Source organism: Neltuma alba, unplaced genomic scaffold, assembly GCF_004799145.2.
Source record: "Neltuma alba isolate B1F8T4 unplaced genomic scaffold, ASM479914v2 tig00012184_pilon, whole genome shotgun sequence".
In the NCBI taxonomy this organism is placed as follows: Eukaryota; Viridiplantae; Streptophyta; class Magnoliopsida; order Fabales; family Fabaceae; genus Neltuma; species Neltuma alba.
Genome location: NW_021636726.1, coordinates 69,772 through 93,811, shown reverse-complemented (window position 1 = coordinate 93,811; position 24,040 = coordinate 69,772). Strand labels below are relative to the sequence as shown.

General features: G+C 32.2%; 3 protein-coding genes across 3 annotated transcripts; 1 reads left to right on the top strand and 2 right to left on the bottom strand.

Moving 5' to 3' along the window:
* Positions 1-356: 356 nt before the first annotated feature.
* On the top strand, positions 357-2,336 carry LOC114724299 (F-box/LRR-repeat protein 3). Its single transcript, XM_028910630.1, has 2 exons — positions 357-2,168; positions 2,260-2,336. Exon 1 carries the CDS (start codon positions 404-406, stop codon positions 2,102-2,104), a length of 1,701 nt encoding a protein of 566 aa, XP_028766463.1. The 5' UTR covers positions 357-403; the 3' UTR covers positions 2,105-2,168; positions 2,260-2,336.
* Positions 2,337-5,404: 3,068 nt separating this feature from the next.
* LOC114724304 (uncharacterized) lies at positions 5,405-9,171 on the bottom strand. The gene is made up of 8 exons (XM_028910636.1): positions 8,766-9,171; positions 8,235-8,319; positions 7,909-7,950; positions 7,562-7,730; positions 7,060-7,112; positions 6,709-6,930; positions 5,740-5,786; positions 5,405-5,644 (listed from the first exon to the last, which is right to left on the bottom strand). The coding sequence occupies exons 1-8, from the start codon at positions 9,005-9,007 to the stop codon at positions 5,590-5,592; spliced, it is 915 nt and encodes a 304-aa protein (XP_028766469.1). The 5' UTR covers positions 9,008-9,171; the 3' UTR covers positions 5,405-5,589.
* Positions 9,172-11,240: 2,069 nt separating this feature from the next.
* Positions 11,241-14,295, bottom strand: LOC114724293 (cinnamoyl-CoA reductase 1-like). The gene is made up of 6 exons (XM_028910618.1): positions 13,947-14,295; positions 13,518-13,687; positions 12,876-13,061; positions 12,374-12,556; positions 11,752-11,930; positions 11,241-11,609 (listed from the first exon to the last, which is right to left on the bottom strand). Exons 1-6 carry the CDS (start codon positions 14,062-14,064, stop codon positions 11,471-11,473), a joined length of 975 nt encoding a protein of 324 aa, XP_028766451.1. The 5' UTR covers positions 14,065-14,295; the 3' UTR covers positions 11,241-11,470.
* Between the last annotated feature and the right edge of the window lie 9,745 nt (positions 14,296-24,040).

Here is a 24,040-nt window from a genome sequence, read left to right as displayed (position 1 = left end):
CTTAGAAATATTGCTATATTTAAAAATAAGAAGAGGGTAATAATTTTTTCTTATAAAAAGTGAGCAAGGGATAGTTTTTTGACTTTTTCTTTGAGGGGAAGGGGGCCAAAAAGAGTAGCTAGTTAAAGTTGAGGGGGAGCGGCAGCATAAAACCCATGATAACAAGATTTCTCTCTATTGTAATTTAAATTTGAATTCAGTTGGTATCGTAGGAAGGAAGCGGAGATAAATAAAGTTGGCCAAAAAAAAAAAAAGGAATAAATAACGACATGTATAAAGACGTAAATGCCCCTACAAGGGCAATTTAAAGATTTGAGGGATGTTGATGCAGAAATTCTCTCCCTCTTCTGTCTTCAACTTCGGAATTGAACTTCCCTGAGATTGATTCTCTTGCTTTCCAAAGATGTCATTTGAGTGGGCAGATCTGCCCTGTGAATGCTGGGAATTGATCCTCCGATCACTCAAGCACCGCCGTGACTACGACTCTGTATCTTTGGTTTGCAAGGGATTCTACTCTATCACCAGGCGCCTTCAATCCTCTCTCACCCTCTACCACTCAACAACTCCGTTCCTTCCTCGGTTCTTTGTCAGATTTCCCGCTCTCAAGTTCATCGATCTCAGTAACTTCACTGGCGATCTCAATTCCGTGCTTGCTCTAATTTCAAAATCTCGACTGGCAATCGATTCCCTCGACATCTCCAATCAGAAATCCCTTCCTGTGGACGGACTGCGAAAATTGGGTTCCAAGATGAGAGATAATATCAGGGTTTTGATCTGTTCCAATATTCGCGACCTTCAGGATAGCGATCTTGTCGTCATAGCTGATTCCTTCCCGCTTCTTGAAGAGCTCGACATTGGCTTCCCCGAATTTGATAACAAATTTGCCGTATCTGATTCTGGGTTCACGGCGATGACTATGAGGCTGAAAAATCTACGCAGAGTCGAAATTGGTAATTTCTTCATCACAGATGTCTCTCTTCATTCTCTGTTCGCGAACTGTGAGTTTCTGAGAGAAGTCGCACTTGAAGGTTGCAGCTTCTTATCTCAAGTGGGCGTTGCTTCCGCAATCCTCAAGAGACCGTATCTCATTTCTATCTCCCTCAGTAATATCAAGGATCTATGCCTACCCATTATTTCAGATTTTATTGATTCACTGAGGATTTTGAAAAGTTTGACCGTTTTTGAATTTGTACATGTCTCTGTATCGGATGAGTTGCTCTGTTCAATGGCAGATGCCGATCTTCCATTGAGTAAATTGATCCTCAGTAAATGTTCCGGCTATACATATGCTGGAATAGCTTGCTTGTTGGCAAAATGTCAATCAGTTCAATACTTGGATCTTCAGAATGCTAAACTCACAGATCAAGATATGAGAGAATTATCTTTGTTTCTTCGTAATGTGACCTTCATAGACCTCAGTTTTTCTTCGAAGCTGACCAATTCAACATTTCTAGCTCTCACAAGAAACTGCCCTTTGCTTAGTGAGATAAGAATGGAGAGGACGGCTCTTGGGACAGAAGGCCTAAAAGACGATAGTTTGAAGGATTTTGTTTTCGACTCTCGAGTAAAGACTCTCTATTTGGGCGGTAACTTTAAATTAAAGGACGAAGATGTCAAAGGGTTTGTTTCAGTGTGTCCCAGTTTAGAGCTTCTCGACATAAACACTTGTTGGAATATCACCAAAGGTGTATTTGAAGCTTTAAGGGACTGCCTTAAGATTACTCATCTAAGCTTGGCTGGCTGTGCAGCGGTGACTGGATTTGAGATAGGATTTGAATTACCCAAACTGGAGGTGATGAACTTGTCGCAATCAAGGATTGATGACGAAGCCCTTTCAATAGTTTCAAAGACTTGTTGTGGGCTAACACACTTGGAGTTGCAGAATTGCTTTAATGTGACATCAAATGGAGTGAGGTACGTGGTGGAAAAATGCACAAGACTGAGAGACATAAATTTGAAGCACTGTAATAAAGTGAGTGCTGATATTATTCCTTGGATGGTATGTTCAAGCTCTTCATTGAGAAAAATAATGGCTCCCCCCAGTTTTCGTGCTAGTGAGAGCCAGACAAAACTCTTCTTGCGGCATGGATGCCGTGTTTGTTAGTAATTAATAGACTCTGAAGGGCTTCCCTGATATGTAAAATATGTCTTCATTTATCCATGGCAAACTGATCAATAAATTCGTATTTTGCATTTATTATGTTTATGCTTTGTGAAGACCTCTTTATATTTTCAATTGTAATTAAGTGGTAATGACCGGTGGAAAACAGTGTTTTTCTGTTTCTTGTGTTAATGAAGTTGGAGAAGATCAAAGTTTTCTTCGAGATTGTTATAAATAGAGAATGTCTCCCCCAAGTGATGCCTCATGAAAGAAATCTTTTTCCTTCTGAGTTTGGAGCTCATTTGGTTTTTGTTTGATATTGATATGCTTTATTGATTGCCTCTTCATCTCTTCTTGGGCAGTCATCACCTCTTCCTGATATGCTTCAGTGATATTATTTCTTCTCAATCTTGCGAAGTTGACTGCATGTATTCTGTAGCAAAATTCGTATAACTTTCGGTATTCCCATTGGAAAATTGATTGCTGAGTTACAAGATAGGATGGTCAAGAGGCGTGGCCAAGAAAGGATGTGCTAGTTTGTAGTTTCTAAACCCAAAGCTTTATCCCAAAAAAAGAACTGCTAAAACTCAATACAGCTTGAAATTATTGATACCTTGGGCACCTTTTAGAAGAAATTATTGGTTCATAATATCACTTTGTTTTTATTTATAAGTTACTTATAGGGAAAAAAAATTGTTTTTAAATACTGCTTCTGGTCCTTAATATAAGAGCTAGTTTAATTTTTAATTTGGTTCTAAATATAAAACTACAACATATTTTGTCTATTATATTTATTCATTTTTCTTAAGGTAATCCTTGTAGTAATTGCAAATATTACAAGTTTCATCACATAATAATTTTAGTTATCACATATATTGACATATTGGTCAATTAACTCTTCTAATCAATTTAAATTAGTCAATTAACTCTTATGTTAAGGACCGGAGGTAGTATAAGTTATTTGTAGGATAATTAAAGAGTTTTTTCTAATTTTATTCTTGTTGACTTAATAAATACACAGAGATAAAGTAAATATGTAAAAAAATATAAAACATATTTTTAATACCCTTTCTTTAGTAAGGGCAAATGCGACAAAAAAAAAATCAATTTAGTACATTTTTTGATTTGCAGACTGGGAGTACACGTGAGTTATTTTAAAAATAGAGTGGTGTAAATTATTTAGAGTTATTGATTACTTTTTGTATCTTTAATTTAAGACTTAATTATTGAATTGATTTTGATCCTAAACATAATATATATTTCTCATATTTATCAATTTTTCCTAAATTAACCCCTATTGATACTCCATCAACTATAATCAAGTAGGAAAGAGAAGGAAGATATTAAGGAAGATGATTATGATATTTTAGAAAAAAACATGTTATATTTTTTACAATTAACTAGCTTACTTAACTTCTTTAATTTAATCAAATTAGTTAAATAGGTCTTATATTAAGTGTGGGAGGAGTATTACTTTACAATTTTATTCTAGAAGAAATTTTTAGTTCATAATGCAAGTCATTTAGAGGGGTGCCATATTTGAATAGGATCAAAACTGTATTTTTTTTTTAATTATTTAAACAGGCTTAATGAATCAACCACTTTTCTTTGGTGAGGTAATTAAAAGTGATTTGACATTGTAAATGCAAACTAATTCATATTTCAATAACGGATGGTTTAGATACAACATTTTATATGACTATTATTATAATTATAATATTTTATAAATTAATTTTTTGTACTACAAGTATAAATTATCGAGATTAAATTTAATTGTTTAAATTTGTTTATTGATATTTAAATGATATTATAATAATATTTTATACGATTTAACATCTAAACCATTAACTTTTTTATTCAAGGGTCGAGAAGAGATTTTGGGTAGAAAATGAGAGAGTATTCTAAAGAGGATTCAAATCCATCTCCTAAAGAGAAAAGAAAATTAATTTTTTATACAGAAAAAAAAGAATTGGGACTTTTAAAAGGATGTCAAAAACCTTTTTGATACAGGCCAATTTCTGGTTATTACATGTCGCAATTTATTTGTACAATTCAAGATACCTTTAAAAATTGGCATGTAACAGTTCTTCAATTAGCACAGGTACGTATTCAAATTTTGGCAAATTAATATATGATGGTCATATTACATTTACTCATATAAAGGTTATTTTTAACATTTGACCTCAATAAATTTTCACTTTAGGCTAGTTCACTTGCAAAAGAATTTCAAAGTGATATTATACTCTTCCGATTATTAATGTAAGACTTAATTAAAAAGTTAATATCAGGTTTATATGTAAAACTTATTTCACGTCTTTATCGTTTTCTTTTCTAAACTAATCTTATTGATATTTTCTTAACAACAATCAAATATGAGAGAAAGCAACGAAATTAAAAAAATATACTTAGGATGTTTTTTAAAAAAATCATATTAACTAATTTAACTAACATCATTAATTTGTTCAAATTAATTAATTATATCTTATATTAAGAACCGGAAGAATGCAGTATAAGTAGTTGCTAGATCATGAGAACTTAAAATTTCATTATCAAGGCGCCAAATGTTCTGAATCTTCTTGATGAATCTATCTAATCCTCTTATTCTTCCAGTGGATGGCGCTTGATTTTTTGGACGCGTCATCTTGTAAGACAATTTATGAAAAATGACAATAATTTTATACAGTTTCACAAGATATAGTTTTCTTTCTTTAGGACCAACATTAAGATATCACTTTCTAGAGTTCACAGCCAACTTGTAACCTCCTTTCATCAGCATCATGGTGCTGTCGCGAAGCTCAGACAAGTTATGATCATTTGTTTTGGTTTTCTGTTATATTGCACCGAAAAACCAATACTACCCCAGCTCTTTAATATAAAATATAATTAACTCACTTAAAAAGAGTGAGAAAGTTATTACATTAGTCAATTATAACATATGTTATATGATTTTTCTAAAATATTTATGTGTATGATTAGATATTATATCAATTTATAATTCAAGAAAATTAATTTGGATAAAAGTAATAAATATGAATATTTTAAATTAATTTAGTAACTTCTTTGATCTTCCTAAATTAGTTAACTGGTCTTATACCACTTCTGGTCCTTAATATAAGACTTTGTTTGACTTTTATGTTGGTCCTAAATATAAGATTCTCATCCACTTTGTCTCTCATATTTATGCATTTTTTTCAAGGTAATCCTTCTAATAATGGTAGTTTTAGCTAATAAACTTGATTAGTAAGAATATTTTAAGAAAAACAATACATATTTATTACAAATAACTAACTTAACTTCTTTCTTTAATTTTCTCAAACTAGTTAACTAGCTCTTATAATTAGAACCGGAGGTAGTATTTAAGAACCGAAGGTAGTATGTCTAAGTCAACTCAGCTCTACCTTCCTATTGTAGTCCAGTCTCGGGATGGCTAAATGTTGTGTTTGGCTGACCAAATGTGCTTCTAATGGCTGTACTGGAGACTTTGCCGTTCAGATTATGCTAACATGCATTTCCTCCCCAACAACAGCAAATATTTCGTCCACCCTAAAGGAGGCAGACAAGGATGCATTTAGAGTTCAAACGTACATTGATCAGCATTATTCATATACAATCATGCCATGCATTTTCTGCCTTCATACCTGTTAGTGTCTATGTTCACTTCTGCAAGCCATGTCGTTAAATAAATCTGCAAAAACTCGTATAAAGACTACATGTTACTATCTTTGATCCAAAATATAGAAGCTAAATAATTAATTTGTATATATTAAAAAAATTAGTTAAGTTGATTATTTATTAACAATATGTGTTAGTTTTCTGAAACACTTTTTCAGTCATTTGCATTAGAAAGTGCTCCTGTTGGATAACTTCTTAATATGCATAATCATGAGGGTGAATTCAAGAAAAGAATAATAAATTTAGAAAATAAAATGAACTAGTATCTTATATTTGAACCCAAAGCTAACCTATCTATTAGCTCTTGTATTTAGGACCAAAAAGAGTAGTTTTAAACTTTAGTTTGGATGCTTACTAATTTTTATTACTACCTCCTATTCTTAAGGTAAAAACTAATTTAACATTCAATTTGGTTTTAAATATAAGATACCAATTCATTTTGTTTCTTATATTTATCTATTTTTTTTAAGATAACCTTTGTAATAGCTACACATGTTAAAGATTTTATGAAACAATAATCCCAGCTAATACACATAATTAGCAAAAGTAGTTTAAGAAAGCCAACACATATTTATTACAAATAACTAACTTAATTCATTTTTTTAATCTGCTTAAATTAGTCAACTGATTATTATATTAAGGATTGGGGGTAGTACTCTAGATAATAAGGATGAAAAATGAAATGGCTGTTTTATTCAAATTACAATATAGGGAACACCTTCTCTCCTACTTCACTTGAGAGGTGGGGCTTAGAGCTCATAGGATTAAAGCACATGGCTATAAAATGCAAACCAGAATCTAAATCCCTAGCCTTGTCTAATTGATTCAAACTAGATTCGGGCCTGTCTATTGCAAGAAGCTCCATGTAGCATACCACAATAATCATGTCTTACGAAAGATATTACTTGTTATCGATTTATATAATATCTAACTACCTGTAAAACCTCAGGTTTAGGTTGGTTGTCAAATTTTAGAGCTTCCATGTTAGCTTTCCCATCCCTCAGTCTTGGAGGGACTGGCCCACAGGTCTCCTCACAGTAAAGATTGCAGTTCTGCAAGTGGTCGAATTCACCAGCATAGAGCTCATTTGACCAATTTAGTTGGTTTCCTTGTGAGATGTCATAACCAATGGACAAGAACTCAATAATAAGCAACCGCTGCCCATTTAAAATAAGTTCCATAATAACACAAAAGCAAGGCAGACAGTTAGAAAACATAAATGAAATGGGGCAAAATATATATATATATATATATATATATCTCGCAAGACAAGTTGCTGAGTTCACCTTCACACACAGCTCCCATTTAAACATTTGAACAAGCTCCTGAGCCAATTTCTCTGAGAAATTTCAAGAGTCGTAACTTTTATAGTTAGTATATTGCGCAAATCAAATGTCTCATATAATATATTGTACTATATTTTCCTCCACATCTTGTTGGGTACAAATAAGGACAATATGATGTTGATTTGTAAGCCCAACAAACATATTTTATCATTAGACTCTAATTTCTCATATTTAGCACCCATCATTTATGAGTAATAAGAGCTCCTAATCACAATTTCAACAGTTCTCACGCAGTTATTGATGAATCCAATATATTTCCCTTTACCATTCACAGAAGTTTCAAGATTCTATAACTCTGTCAACGGAAACTTGACCTCAGAATTGATAGCCTGACAATGCATAATTGCATAGAACATTGAGAATTGATAATTTGCTTAAAGAAATCATATAATTTGAGAAACTCGCTCTCTCCCTCTCTTCAAAGGGGATCAGAAAGTCATACCATGAGAGGCAATAGATAAAAATGAAAATACAGGGACGCCACCACCATCTCCAGAATCACTCTTGTCTTCAGAAAAACTAGAAAACTGTAGTAGTGGACTATTATTTGCTCCTTTAAAGAAACATCTCATTGATCTGGTAGTATTGATAATGTCACTAACTACAGCCACCTGAAATTGGATGAAAAATAAAACATGCACAATAAATCAATTCAGTAACATCTGGCGCATGATTGCCATAACAAACTATCCAGTACCATCAAGCACAATAAAACATGTACAATGGTTGTTCATTACATTATTTTGCAAGCTCATAATGCTATCAGTTACAAAAGGATAGCAAATGTACCATGTCCTTATACGTAGACAATAGCTGGCACCTCAAAAGTTCCTGAAACAGACACAAACAGTGCAGCAGTAAATAATAAAAATATGACAGAAGTTATAAATTACACTGAACAATAATATATCATGCTGGAAGAATTCACCAAAGACAAATAATAATCAATTGTTGTAAGATGTGTATTATTAATTCTGACATTATATTTAAAAAACATATCCTAAAAATCAAAAGATAGTTTTGAATGGTGTCGGTTGCAACTGCCTCCAATATAATTTAATGTAAGTTCAAATTGCTCCAGCAAGATTTACCAACGCGATATAAATAAGCACCACCTGCTGCTTTGATAGTTTGAAACAAGCTCTTTTTCTTATATCAGGCCAATCGCTCAAAACACCCAAGTCCATATTAGGCATGTACCTGCATCAATTATGAAACAAGAGCATAACTACAAGCACCTTAGACGAATCATATATTTAAACAATCAGAGAATTAACTTTTTTTATTAGAAAAAACCGTTATTTGTAGATACCAATTAAAGGTGGAAACCTGGAGACAAAAACCTCTGATCATTTTACTCTGTCAAAATAAAAACTAGCAGAATCGAGGAATGTGATCACAGCAGGAACACTTTTTGTCCTTTCTAAAGGATAAAACTTGCAGTGAATAAAACCCCTCCCTCCCGCCCTTTCAAAACGGTTTTAAGTGTGAGTCATGAAAGTCATAACCGAAACAAGTCCCGAACATACATTATACAGTACACAAGATTTCATAATTCTCAGCGGCAGAGTCTCATTTTTCTAGTTTCTGATGCGAAACTGAGTTACCAAAATGAGAAGAATTGAACTTACTTACTTACGGATTACCTTTGAGAGAGAAGAGAATTGACAAGAGAAGTTGCGTGAGATCTTCCAGCAGAAGAAAGAGACAACCATTGGTTCCTAAAAGACGATAATTTGGACCATTGGTTCCTGAGATTTCGCTGCGCAGCTGGCCTCCATAATCTGAACACTGATGGTGGCAATGGAGATGAATTAGAGTTCGAGCTGTGGGGTCGGGAATCGCCGGTTCGCGACGACGAGGGTGTTGTCGAATCAAAGGTTTTCATCTTTGAGAATTTCTCAGCTTTGCTCTATGCCATTCACTTTGGATGACGGAAACTTCAGCGAGGGAGATAGAAACGTGGGGTTTCCCGGCGGCGGAGCTGTTTGGTAGTCGAGGAGGAACGAACAGCGGATTGCTTATTTCCCGGGAGCCAAGGGAGGAGAGGGAGGGACTGTTTGGTTAAGCTACTAGGGAGGGCAAAAGTAAGTTTGAGGGAGCAAAAGTGGAATTGAGTAATACTCCTCCGATCCTTAATATAAGATCCATTTAACTAATTTGATTAAATTAAGGAAGTTAAGTAAGTTAATTAATTATAAAAAATGTGACATGTTTTTCCTAAAATACCTATCATCTTTCTTAATACCTCAACTCCATTTTCTACTTGATTATGGTTGAGGGAGTATCCATAAGGGTACTTTAGAGAAAATTGATAAATATGATAAATTGGTCTTATATTTAGAACCAAAACCAACTCAACAATTGGGTCCTATATTAGGACCGGAGGAGTATCATGTTTGCCGTCATTTTTTATTATAAGTAATTTTTATGGCTTATGTTTATGTAAAAAATTTTCAAAATCAAAAGACATTGTTATCTCTATATTTATATCATTCTCATACTTCTCATTACATATTTTATGCTTTTCAATTGATTTTTAGTTATTTATTTTAATACTCTTTTAAATAAAAATAATTTTTAACAAAATTTTTATAATATTTATAATATTATTTTTCATTTTATATCTACATAAATTGTGTAAAAGTACATCATTCAATGATTATGTAACATTACTTGCCTAAAAATTTTTTACATTACTACATTTTGTAATTTAAATATATTTTATTCATTAAATATAACTGCTTCCTATTAAAATAATTTAAAATTATTATATTTTTTTAACTTCATATTTTGAATTATTTTTTATTATTTAATAAAAGCTATATCCATTTTAGTTATTCTTACGAGTCAAACTTACTTATCCAATTATAATCCTAACAACTTTTCTATTTTACAAACCAACTTTTGTAAAAGTCGATTCAAATATAAATCACATTATCTAATCTATCTTTTATCCAACCTAATTTTTTTAAAAATCAAATTGAAAAAAGCTATCTTTTCTATTTTCAATTCAAACAGACCCTAAAGTGTTTTTTTTTTTTGCTTGGAAAGCTTTTTACCATCCTTAGTACTGATTTGTTTGTTTCATTTAAAAAAAAATTTATATTTGGTTCAAACTTATTCAATTTTTAATATAATATAATAGTTATTTAATTAATTTAAATAAATTAAGAAATTTAAATAATTTTCTTAATTTTGACAAAGGTGATTTGATTTTTCCAAAATATTCCTATATAACATTACATTATATTCTTTCAATCCCTAATATATGACCTAATTTGAGAGTGAATGTTAATCTTATATGTAAAACCTATTTCACATGTTTATCAATTTTTTTTTCTAAATTAACTCTATTGATATTTTCTTAACAATAATCAAGTACCTTAATAATAATTAAGTAGGAGAAAAAGGAAAGAAATTAAGGAAGATAATTACCGTGTCTTAAAAAAAATATCATATTAACTAATTTAACTAATATCCACAATCTACCCAAATTAATTAATTGGGTTGTATATTAAGGACTATAGGAGTATATAAATTTATGGATTAGATGAATTAGTTTGGGGAAAAAAAAGACTAAATAGGAGAAAAATGAGTTAAATTAATACTATTACATTTAGGACAAAAATCATACCTTAATTAATTCTTATATTTAGGATGCAAGGAACATCATATCATTCATGATTATTGATGGTGTTCTTTTTTTTTTTTTTTGAGTTACAGGAGGGCGGGATCGAACCCGCATTACACTCACCCACGCACACACCCACACCACTGGGCCAACAGGCCGGTATTGATGGTGTTCTTGATAATCTAAAAATAGAGTAACATTTTTAAAATTTGAAACAAATGGATTCAACCAATTATTTGATTCTTTTTTATGGTAGGGGCACCATAATCATACACCGTGCTTTTTATTTTCATGCACCTAATCATAAATAAACTATCGAGCTATTTTTTTATTGCGCATAAAAAAAAAAGAAGCAGCATTCAACTTTTCTTTTCGTTTTGTTAATTTGTTCCTTTCTATTTTATCAAAATACATATTTTTCTTTTTCAAAATTGGTTAAAACAAATGCATTCTTTCTTTTCTTTTCTTTTGATAAAAAAGCAATTTTATTCACCATAAAAAGATTATATACAAGGACTAGAAAGTCACTTTCGGTCAACTTGAACTTATTTTGAGCTAAACCCAAATAAACCCTAGACTACTACTCACGTCTTGATCCATTCCCATCAAGCAGGCAAGACTTTATTATGACAACCACTGCCTTACGCTAGAATATACACATACACCCACATTCCATATTGCTTCTTCCAAGCATACCCGAGACAGAGAGAAACAAAGTCATTTGGCTTCCAGAAGCCCTGCGGCCTTGAAGCTCTCAACAGAATCAACTAGTGTTTCTTCCAGTGGCCTGTATCTCCAACCCAACTTCTGCAATTTCTCTGAGCTCAACTTTATGCGATCACCCACTTCAACAAAGCTGCAGAAGTAATAAAACTTGTAAAATTAAACAAGGTGAAATAGAAATGCACATGAGCAGACACAGAATCTGTCAAATACTGAACAGAAACCAGAGCATATATTTCCTGTGTTTTCATAAACCCCAGGAACTGAAACCTTACCTTTTAGGGTAGGCATAGTTTGGATATATACGCCTTAATTTCTCCGCCACTTCATTTGGCATGATACCATGTGCAGTGCATAAGTATCTGCCCTCTGCCTCAGGTTTCTCATAAATCATCAGTGTTGCATCAGCTACATCACGCACATCAACTAACCACACTTGTTTATTCTCCACGGACTCGAGACCTTCAGTTTTACACAAATATTGCAATAAAGAAGCCGAAGAATAAATTGCCAACCCTAATGTCCAGTTTGGTAGAAAGCATTGAAAATTAGAGATTAGGATTGGGATTGAGAAAATATTAAAATAGTGTTTAGTATAAGAAATTGCTTGTTATATGGGATTAACCAAACCCATGTATGTGGGATTGGGAAATACCATGGGGAGAAATGGTATTCCCCAATCTCACCTCTATGGGTTTGTCTAATCCCATGTAACGAGTAATTACTCATGTTAAATATTATTTTAATGATTTTTTCAATTGCAATCCCAATCCCTATCTTTTATTTTCAATGTTCGTGCCAAACGGAACTTAAATTCATTCTGTTGTGAAAATAAAACCTTGCATGTCTTAAGATGACATCCAATACAGTTGTTTCTAAGGTATAAAACAACAAGGCATCAGCATTAACTAGCACCTTTAAATGAACGAGGAGGGCCAAGCTACTTGTGTTGACTGTGGATGCCTGCAAAATTGGCCCGAACACTACACCAGGACAAATAGTTACCAGCGATAGCCATTGTTTCTGGCAAAATCCACGGCCTGCAACTCCGCCTCGGTCTTCGCATAGGTTATACCAGTTCTAAATCATGAATGAGACGAGAGTAAGGAAATATTCTTGATATATGAGCAACTGAATTGCCAAGCACCGGTACCAAATAAAAATTTTAAGTAAAATAGTATGCTATGCCCCATTAAAGACAATGTTACTTTCGAAATGATCCAACGCTCATCCAAACGCTGCAAAGTTTCAAACATACTTCTTGTTAAAAAAAAAAAAAAAGTAACTTCTAGCCTGCAAATCGCTGAGCCAAACAGGCTCAATGTTACTTTCGAAATGAAGGGCCAATAACAGATCCAAACCAAAAGCTAATATGTGATAGAAGTCCACAGCTTCAGACCTCTGTTTTTTTGCAGTACTCTTTATCAGACCAACAGGACTCATCAAACACTGCATCCTTGGGAAAGTTTGGGTTGGTGGAAACAGCAAATTGAGAAGATACATAGACAACCCGTTCCACTTTTGCTTCAAGACAAGCTTTGAGGACATTAATAGTGCCCGTCACAGAAGGCTCAATCATTTCTACCTGTAGAAAACTTTGATTACAACGTCAAAACACATATAGGAAAAGTTAAGTGCCAATTATCACAGGAGGCTTGCTCTCAATACTGCAACTCTCAAACGAAACCCAACATCCAAGACTTCAATTGGTTTGACTGACAAACAAACACAGCCTAAATGTCATTATGAGTTCACTCAAGAGACAAAACAGAAGTGTCTTCAATCACATGGTATCGCTAGCTGGAGTCACTCCACATACAAGTTCTATATTGAAGAAAATGAAATATGGAGGTTGTTTTCACTTTGCAACTGGGAAGCAATTTCCATCAAACAACACTGAAATCTCAAATACGTGTTCTACAAAACAAGCAATTTCAGCTGATGAAACTAGCTTGCACAGCAAAAAGTGTCCTAAATATTCTATAAAACGATAGTAGTAGTAGGAATTCAGTTTATCGTAACCCAGAGAGTGAAAACTTGCCTCAGGATTGGATAAAGCTGTAGCAGGCACAGGACAAGCAACATGGAAAACTGCTCTACAACCAGCAATGGCCCGAGAAAGAGACTCGTAATCTGAGAGTTCAGCCTTGAAAAGCTTAAGGTTCTCAGAAGCTCCATCGAACTTAAGTAAGTGATCATACTTCTTATTGCCTAATCAAACATGAGGAGTTCAAGAAATTGATGCAAGGGTAAGTAAAAACACTTCAATCTTTTGATTAATTGAACAAAAAAGCATAAACTTATGCATTCGGGCAAGACATGCAACAGAAAACAGTCCATCCAAACAATGCCATCAATCATGCAAAGGAAAAAAAAAAAAAAAAAAAAGAAATCGACCTAATCCAAAATAGGATAAACGACAATCAGAATGGGCAGAAACTGGAAGAGGAAAAGGAGAAAAAAAAGAGACCTGGTTCTCTGACGGTGCCATGAACAAAATAGCCCTTGGACAGAAGAAGCTTAACGAGCCAAGAAGCCAGAAAGCCTCCAGCACCAGTTACGCAAACCTTCGTAGCGGCACCTGTCATTTCGTTATCCTCGCAACTCAGACTTGGAGAAGCACCCACCCTACTTCCATATATTTATCCCTCCACCACTGGTTACACAAAGCTTGGTAGCTACACCTGACATTCCCTTGTCCTCGCAAACTCAGACTTCGACATGCGCCCAAGCTACTTCCATGCCACTGAGGTACTTGGCCTGATTGGTTTGAGGGGAGGCTAGGGGAGGCGTTTGGTTAGAAATTTTTGACCGGTAGCCAAAAATCTACCCTTCCGTCCCTCCCTCCCTGGACCCTCATTTCAGCTCCTTCCAAATTTGGGTGTCTTTGATGTTTTCCGATGAGTATAACATAGACATTTTTATCCAAATACTATAAACGGTAACATGGATATGCTGTTTTTTTGCAAAGACTTCTACTCTGACACCTAAACTTTAAGTAAACAAGGGGAACGACTTCAAGCTTCTCCTTTTTCATTTTGATGAAAATTACAATTAAATACCCGGTTTCATTTGCTTCAGCTCCGCCTCCCACCTTTTTGGCTTTTTGAACCTTGGACAAAATTACAATTAATTTTCTATCCTTTCATATCTACCCGACTACTACCCTTTCCATTTTTTTCAGAATAAAAGCGACATTTAAAATTATGTTTTTTTATATGGTGTATTCAGTACCCTAATACGATTTTTTAGTTATATCCAACACCTTAATTTTTAACATGTTGGATGCACCAAAAATAAGATTAGGATATTATATGCATATTTACCCTTTCCTTTATTCTATATCTCATTCTCAATAAAAACAATTTGAGTAGATTTTGTAAAAAAAATTACTTTTATTTAAAAGGAGATGTGAAATAAAGGAAAAGGTAAAAGTACATATAGCACCCTAATCTTATTTTTATTACATTCAACTCCTTAAAAATTAAGGTATTAGATGTAACTAAAAAATAATATCAAAGTACTGAATATACCATATAAATATCAGAATTTTGAACGTACATTAAAAAAAAAAAAGATCATAATATTGGATACAAATTTATCACTAAAAAAATGGAAGGGGTGGATACCAAAGAGCGGAAAAAATTAATTGTAATTCGCTCCAAACATTCAAAAGGTAGGAAACGTGGCAAAAGTAAATGAAACAGGGTATTTAATTATAATTTTGAATGCATGTGAAAAGATAAGATCATAATATTGGCTGTGCGAGTTCCACTTTTTTATTTTAAAAAATAAGTGTCAGGATGGAGGTTCAAACTTAGCCCGAACAAGTTTCTAAAAAATGCAGCATATACATAAATAGTAGTATTTGGATAAATATGCCATATCACATAATAACGAACTAAAAAAATTCTAACATTGTTGACAGAAAAAAGGAAATAAAATTCTATCCTCTATTATTTGCCAAAAATGATCATATTTAAGTCATCTTAATATCAGTTCTATTATTAGGCACACAAATCTTCAATCTACTTATGCTTTTCAATCTCGATAGAGCAATGTAATGTGAATCATGTGTGAAAACTGGTTTCGGTAAATGGATCCCAACATGACAAAGGGTCCGTTTGGATTAACGATTGGAAAAGTAACTTATTAAAAAGGTAGAGTAAGGTAAAAGTTAAATTGGATAAGTTGAATCATGTTTGGATTGGAAGAAAAGTTGGTTTGTAAAAATAAGATTGGTAAAAAGTTATTTGGATTATAATTGAGTAAAAATAAGTTTGGTTACAAAATTACCAAAATAGATATGAGTTTTAATAAATAATGAAACATGGTTAAAAAAATGCTTTTACATAATATAGTGAAATTTAAATAATTTAATATAAGAAGTCAAATTGAAAGAGTAAATTAAATTTTAAAACTTCATAGAAATCATAAAAAATATTGTAAATATAATGTGAAAATAAAAATACATCTGACAAGAAAATAATTTTAAAAATACATCTGACAAGAAAATAATTTTGCAACAGTCCAGTATTTTTTTTTTCCAGTCAATTCCAAACGGTCCAGTATAAGCACGATACCACTGTTAAAAAGTTCTTCTCTTGTAGCTTTTTAATAAACACACGGTTGATCAGCGATTAGAAGCTAAAGTGGGATGTCCAAAAACTATCCCAAACACTCTTATATAACCAATCGGGCTTATCAACTGCTTAAAACCTCGTTTTGGCCCACAAAATGTCCATCCAGGGAAAGTGACTGTACTTGATTTTTGTTGATAGCGATAGCAGAACATGGATTGATTGAGAATTTCCTCCTTCACATATGAATTGCCGCCTGCTTTCTAAAAGATTTATGGCCATCCGATTCAACACTTTAATTTGGTTTCATTTCATTCATATGCGAAGGGTGCCAATGTTGGTATAGGGTGAGCAACAAACCCATTACCCACTAGCCCGCCCATGACCCAATGAAAATTTTTTGCCCATTTAAGCCCGCCCAATTAGCCCAAATAAGAGATTATAAACGGGCGGGCTTAAATGGACGGGGTAGCCCATTTAAACGGGTTGGGGCTATGGGCAAGGTATTGGGCTGCCCATACCCGCGCCCATTTAAGTTTTAAGTTTTTAAAATATTTTTATTCTTCATTTAATTGATGGTATTGTTTCTCATTCATATTTATCAAAACCTTCATGCTTGTTTAAGTTTTTATTTTATCCTTTAGGTAAAAGTTGGAACTTTCAAAGTTTATGAGACTTTATGATTGTGACTATTTTATGATTTTATCAGACTTTAATTGTTTGTGAATCTAAGTGAGGTTGTGTGATTGAATATGGTTGATGTTATTTCATATTTGATTGCTATTTGGCATGCAAAATTTATTGACAGCTTCATAAGGTTACATCTATAAAATAATTATACTGAAAAAAAGTTTAAAAAATAAATGGGTTACCCCGTAACCCGGTCAGCCCAAACGAGGCTGCCCTGTAGCCATTTAATATGGGCTAAATGGGCTACTACCGGGTTATGGGTTAGCCCATGCCCATTTATGAATAAATGGGCGGGCTATGGGATAACCTTCGGGTTAGCCTAACCCGCCCATTGCTCAGCCCTAGTTTGGTACCTAAAAAGAAAAAAACAGTATCATTAAGAAAAAGATTTCAATTCAGTTAAAATAGTCAACGACTTGTAATGAAAGTTGATATCAAAGGTTCTTAAAATGACCAAGAAACAAAACTATTCACATCTGCCAGTGTCAAAATGTTTCATAACATTCAGTAAAGATAATACACACAGTTGCATTAAAGAAAGAAAGAAACTCGACAACATAAAGTAGATGGCTTGAGCACTGTTTTTTGCTCTCATTCAATGACAAAAATAAAACTTATGCAAGATTTCCCGATCAGAAAAAGACTTCCCTCTGCAATATCTATACAGAAACGTATTAAAATACAAGTTTCAGCTCTATCAAAAAGTAATTAAAAGACTTCATTTACCACTGCTTCTACATTCCATGGAGAAGGTGTTATTATGATCCTGCATAGCAAAGCAAGTTGAGTGTATAAATAAAAAAAATAATGGATTTAAAAACAAAGCCTCAGCATATGTATTAAAATTTATAATAATATAATGGCTTCATGGAAATAGATCAGAAGAACAATACCACAGTGCTATATCATCACATTTATTCTCGCTTGTCTTCAAGTTTATGATTATCTAATACTTTATTCTCTTTTGTCACCTAATTTCTTTATATACCAACACACGACATTTCATAACTTACTTTATGGATATTTTGCACCAATTTTAATAATATTTAAGCAACACTACTAAGAGGGCATTTTTACCAAAACCCTATAAACAGTAAAAGATTTTACCTAAAGTGAAAACTATTTATCAAAATGTATACTAAAAACCGTTCATACTAAGAACAATTTTAATTTTGTAAAGAAATTATTCCTACTAAGAACTATTTTGCTTTCAATTTAATCTCTCTTCCCATCATATCACTTTATCACTTTGACAATTTTATTTCTTTAATGAAAAAAGTGAAATAATAATTTCACTTTTTTCTCACTTTTTCAATCTAGCATCTACAATAAATAGCATGAGAATCATAAATTTCAGTTTCAAACTATAGGTCTTGATCCCTCAAGTTTTTTTCTATTTAAAATATTGGTCTATATAATTTAATAAAAACCTATACCATATGATTTGAAACTTAAGTGACCAAAATCAAAATGAAAGCAAATTTGGTGAACTAAAAATTGTATTAACCTTAAATTAATCTTAAAATTTTTTTTTTTACAAAAAATGTTCATTGTTAACTATACATTGCCTGAAATTTTCTAATAGTAATTCAATTTGATTTTGCAAAAATGATACAAAAATATTACTATCTTTTGTCATTAATATAGGAGCTAAATAATTAATTTGTAAATAATTCTTGTGAGATGTCGGACTAGGAAAGTGAGAGAAAAAGTAAAATTGCTCTTTAAGATGAACGGTTTCACTTTTTTATTAAAAAAAATAAAATTGTCAGACTAATAGAGTGATATGATGGGAAAAGGGATTAAAGTGAAAGCGAAATCGTTCTTAACAAAAACGATTTCTTTGTAAAATTAAAATTGTTTTTGGCACAAATAATTTTTAGTGTAACATTTTAGTAAATAATTTTCATCACATGCAGTTTAGATAAAATCTTTTATTGTTTATAGGGTTTTGATAATGGTCAAGAATGATTTTGAAGGAGTTTTTAGGGGATGTTTGGGTACCATAAAAAGTACTTTTCAGAAGTACTTTTCTGCAAATCGAGATAAACTCCTCTACATATTTACTTCGTATACCGTAAAAGTACTTTTAAAACTATGAGTTTGATTCTATCCAAACACCCTTTTAATAATGGTTTTAAAAGTCCCAAACCAGGCCAAGTCACATGCATGCATTAAATAAAGTTATATGAATGGAAGCCCCAGATTTATATTATTTTAATCAGATTAATCAAATTGTTTATGAATAGTGATATTATTTTAAATCTTGGTGGTAGAGTTTTTAATAATATATTGATGATACCCATTATTATAAAATTAATTTTGAATAAAAATAATATTATTATAAGAAAAAATTATATATCATTATAATTAAAAAGTATATTATAATTTTATGTTTCTTTCGTAATATGTCGTGTTGTTGTTTTAATGAGTGGCCTGTCTTTTCTTTTAATTTATTTAGACTTTACTCAAATTAATCATGGGTGATGGACGGGCCTTTTTATGTGTAATTTTTACAATTATATTATGCTATAATTAAAATATATATTAAAGTTGGAACAAAAACTCTGCCAAAAATTAATTTTTTAATCCTTTAAGTTTTAGCTCGATTACAACTTTGTTCCTCGACCATGACTCGATGTAGCTCGGTTTTTAACTCAGTTAAAATTCAGTTCTTAATTTTTTCCCCCCTATTTTACAAAGTAATCCTTATCATAGACCATATCTCACTTTGAGTCATCATTTTATCATCCTACGTGGCAAAAGAGGTTGGTTATGTGGCTTTCAAATAAGCTCCACGTCACTCATTCACCACCCACAGCCCCTCCCCTGTTCCCTATGTTGCGACGGAATGCAGAAGCAGGGCATGAGAAATTGCTTAGGAATTGTTCTCCCAGAATGTTACTTTTCCTGTTAGACTTGCTGGGTATGCTGTGCTATGTAGAGGATAGAGGAGGAGGTAGGAATATAACATGGCTGGGTCTAGCTATATGCACCGTTTTGGGATTCGTCCACAAGGTTACAGCTTTGGTCTTTACTTTCATTTCACCATGGTTATGATGAGAAAGATGGAGGCATTAGCTGTAAAGGAGAAGGATGGGGTGGTGATGCAGGAAGCGGCGGCTGTGACTTTTTCAGTAGATGAAGCTGGTATAAGTAGAACTGGTCGAGAGGGAATGAGACTCTGTGAGAGAGAGAGAGAGAGAGAGAAATTTTTCATGCTCTGCTTCTTCTGCTTTCCGTCGCAACAAGGAACAGCCGAACAGGAGAGGTGCTCCGGCCGATGAATGAGTGATGCGGAGCTTATTTGGAACTTGGAAGCCACATAACCTGCCTCTTTTACCACGTAGGATGATAAAATGATGACTCAAAGTGAGAGAGATACATATATATATATATATATATATTCCTTTGGTAGACCCATTTAACTAATTTGATTAGATTAAAGAAGTTAGGTAAGTTAGTTAATTATAAGAAATATGACACGTTTTTTCTAAAACACCATAATCATATTTCTTAATACTACATCTCTCTCTTCTACTTGATTATGCGTAAGGGAGTATCCATAGAGGTAATTTAGAAAAAATTGATAAATATAAGAAATGGATCTTATATTTAAGACCAAAACCAACTCAATAATTATGTCTTATATTAAGTACCGGAGGAGTATATAATTAAAAAAAATTAAAGACTAAGTTTTAACCGAATTAAAATTTTAAACATTGAGTTACACTAACTCATAGTTAATGGATTTAGTTGTTAAAATTTGAAGAATTAAAATATTAATTTTTCCAAAACTATACCGAAAAAACAAAGATTTATTTTTAAACAATAAAATTTGCTTATTTGATTATTTAAAATATATTATTCTATTAATTAGAATAAAAAATGACTGTGCCAATTTATTGATACACATAACTGAGTCTTTATTAAATTATGTAATTTGAATTTAGATGTAAATTCAGGCAAAAAAAAAGAAGATATAAATTAATTTATATAATGCATAAATAAAAATATAAATAAATATGTAAAAATAAAATAATAAATTGATTATTAGTACTCGCCCCCTCTTGAACAAAACAATTGATCATTAAATGTTCCTTCCCTCCCATCCTCTCAACTCAAATTTAACAAGATAATACTAAAAGTCTAAAACCTCCCCCACTCACCCCCCATCCTTCTCTTGTTTCTTGGTGCATTACTTGTTACACATTCTAACATTTTAAGAAATGTATTAAATTGATAAAAATTTTAATTTTTGTCTTTATTAAAAAATTTTGTCTATATTTACAAGTCATTCTCATTTTGTTTTTCTTTTTTCTCTTTTTCTAATGAGAATTAAATAAGGAAAAAATTAAAAAATAAGCATTAAATATACTACTTATATTTAAAACTAAAACTTCTAATAAATGATTTACGGTTTAGGATGAGACACGTATATTTATCCCTCATCCAGCACCGGTTACGCAAGCCTCAGTAGCTGCAGCTTCTCCCTTATCCTTGCAAACTCTCAGACTCCGAGAAGCAGCCAGCCTGCTTCCATATATTTATCCCCACAACTCTGGATTGATTTCAGTTTTCCAATCTTTGTTATGTCCCATCTTATAATTAAAGGTTAAAAAAAATCAGTTTAATTAGTTACTCCTGTTCATAATATAATTTGTTTTTTTGGGTCAAAAGTTCATAATATAATATGTTGGTTAAGTTTTTTTCACAAATAAAAAAATTGTTAACTAAATCATTAAACATGTTTCAAATTAATAAAAGTTACCTATTTTCTTCTTTTTAAAGAATGTGGTTAGAATATTTCCGGTGTATCCAAAAAAAAAAGAAAGAATGTGGTTAGAAAATTATTTCCTCTCTCATGCATTTAAAATTCTCACTTCTCCTTGTAACAAGGGGTAGTCAACCTCTTAGATTTTAGACCGAAATTTTCTTCTAAAAAGCTACTTATATTATGGACCAGAGGAGCATTTGTTAAAACTATGAGTTAGTTTCATAAAATATTATTTATAATCATTTGGGTTGAAATTATCCTATTTCAAAACCCTTTATGAGAAAGTAGATCATAATTAGACTGCTAATATTTGTCAATGGAGGTTTTGAGGAGATTTTAATCAACAAAGTATTTAATTTTTTATTTAAAGAAAAATGTGGTAACATAAATAGATACTACCTTCAGCACTTAATATAAAAGCTAGTTGAATATTGAATTCATAATATTTTAATCCGTTTTATCTTCCAAATTTATAACAGTTTCTTCAAATATTCCTAAACTTGTAAAGAATTCTTACCAAAGGATAATTTTAATACACATAATTAAATAAAATAATTTAGAAAAGTCAACACACATTTATTATAAATAATCAACTTAACTAATTTTTTAATATCCTTAATTAATTATTTCACTCTTATATTAACCATAGGAGGCATTAGCTTTTTTTTTTAACCAAGATAAGTGAGTGGTTAATAACTAACATATAAAACCAATTAGTCAAAAAAAAAAAAAAAAAGCTAAGAACAAAAGTTTTAGCAAGACCAGTAATTGAGGAAGATAAAACAAAAAACAGGTAATAAAATGTATTGTCATGATAGAATAGTTAATTAACATATAAACTTATGATTTGTGAATCACATCTCAAATTCCTCACAATAATAAACAAAAATCAGATCATCCCCACTCTAGCCCCCATCTCTAATCATGCATCTTTATATCAAGTCAAATAATAAAAGCCTATAATTGTCCCTATTACCTAACAACCTGTTTGAATACTTTATAAGCAATTTTTTAATTGTGATTTATAAAATAAGAGGTAAATATATGAAAATAAGTTTATTTTGACTTATGTAAAATGTGCTTATAAATAACCCGGGGGGTGTGGTTGAGCGGTGGGGGCTCATCCTCCCTTAACCAAGTGTCGAGGGTTCGATCCTTGCCTTGGGTATGGAAAAACTTTAAAACCCCGGGCCAGCTGTCTCACCCATCGAGGTGCCTACAAGCCAGCGAAGAGATTAGTCACCGGGTCCGCCGGTGGATACCCTGATGTTTTATCAAAAAAAAAAGTGCTTATAAATAATTTTAAACGTGATAACAAATAAGATTTAAGAGACTTTGGAGTCTATAATGTATATCTTCTTCATTGATCTTTTATGGCAAACTGATCAATAAATTCGTATTTGGCATTAATTATAATTATGCTTTTTGAAGAGTGAAGACGTCTTTAAATGGAAATAAAACAGAGGAGAGTTATTGTTTATTTCTTAACGCGCCAAAAATGTAACTTATTATCTTCATTTCCACATCGAAGAACAAAAAACTAATGTTTTTCTCAATGAATGTTAAAGTTGATTAAAAGAAGTTGATTAAATTTGGAGAAAATGAATTCACTATCTTAAAGTTGCAAGATCATTAGAATTTAAAATTTCCATAATCAAGGCCACAAATGTTCTGAATCTTTTTGATGAGTCTATCTCATTCTCTGTATTTCTCCGGTTGATGGCACTTCATTTTTTGGACGCCGTCACCTTATGAGGCTATTCATGGAGAATGACAATAACTTTTTTTTTTTTGGGTAAAAGAATGACAATAACTTTATGTAGCCTTACAAAATATAATTTTCTTTTTTAGCCAACAAGAGTTATTCCAATTGATAAATAGTCAGTTTATAACTTGTAAGGTCATGAGTTCGAATCCTGTTGTCGATATGAGGATCTTATTGATAGGTAATTTATAAATACTTCTGTAAGTGCTTTCTGAACCTAGAAGCATGTTTTGATCCCAATCGGTTTTCGATACCCAACTCACCTAGATATTATTTGTAGCTAAATAAAATTCTTTCTTTAGGACCAACATTGAGATATCTGTATCATTTTCAAGAGTTCATCATGTTGCTGTCGTGAAACCAGACAAGTGATGATCACTTGTGTTGGTTTTTTGTCAGCGGAGAAACCAATATTTCTAAGCTCTGTGTTTCTTCTAGTCCGGTCCATGGACAAATAAAGAAGGTGGAATATATGATATTTCAATTTGGAAAGCTAAGAAAATGTAATAACAAAAAGGGAAGTCTTTCCCAAATTAAAATTTTAAAATTCAGTGAAATGACAAAAATGTCTTTTGTTTTTTTTTTTTTTTAAAAGCTCAGCGCCTCATCGGTGGCAGCCACCGCTAGCAACTTGCCGCCAGTGGCCGTTGTGGTGGCTGCTGATGGAGGTTTTTTGGTCACAGAAATTTGTTTTTGACCATGTGGGAATATTGCAAGAAAGTGGTGATGGTGGAATTTGATCCCACTACCCC

Coding starts and splice junctions, on each gene's coding strand:
- LOC114724299 (XM_028910630.1), top strand. CDS start 404: ATGTCATTTGAGTGGGCAGATCTGCCCTGTGAATGCTGGGAATTGATC.
- LOC114724304 (XM_028910636.1), bottom strand. CDS start 9,007: ATGAAAACCTTTGATTCGACAACACCCTCGTCGTCGCGAACCGGCGAT. Junction 8,320..8,765: donor AATTCTCTTCTCTCTCAAAG/GTAATCCGTAAG, acceptor TAATTGATGCAG/GTACATGCCTAATATGGACT. Junction 5,787..6,708: donor CTAAACCTGAGGTTTTACAG/GTAGTTAGATAT, acceptor GAGTTTTTGCAG/ATTTATTTAACGACATGGCT.
- LOC114724293 (XM_028910618.1), bottom strand. CDS start 14,064: ATGACAGGTGCCGCTACGAAGGTTTGCGTAACTGGTGCTGGAGGCTTT. Junction 13,062..13,517: donor CAGCTTTATCCAATCCTGAG/GCAAGTTTTCAC, acceptor AGTTTTCTACAG/GTAGAAATGATTGAGCCTTC. Junction 11,610..11,751: donor AACTATGCCTACCCTAAAAG/GTAAGGTTTCAG, acceptor TTACTTCTGCAG/CTTTGTTGAAGTGGGTGATC.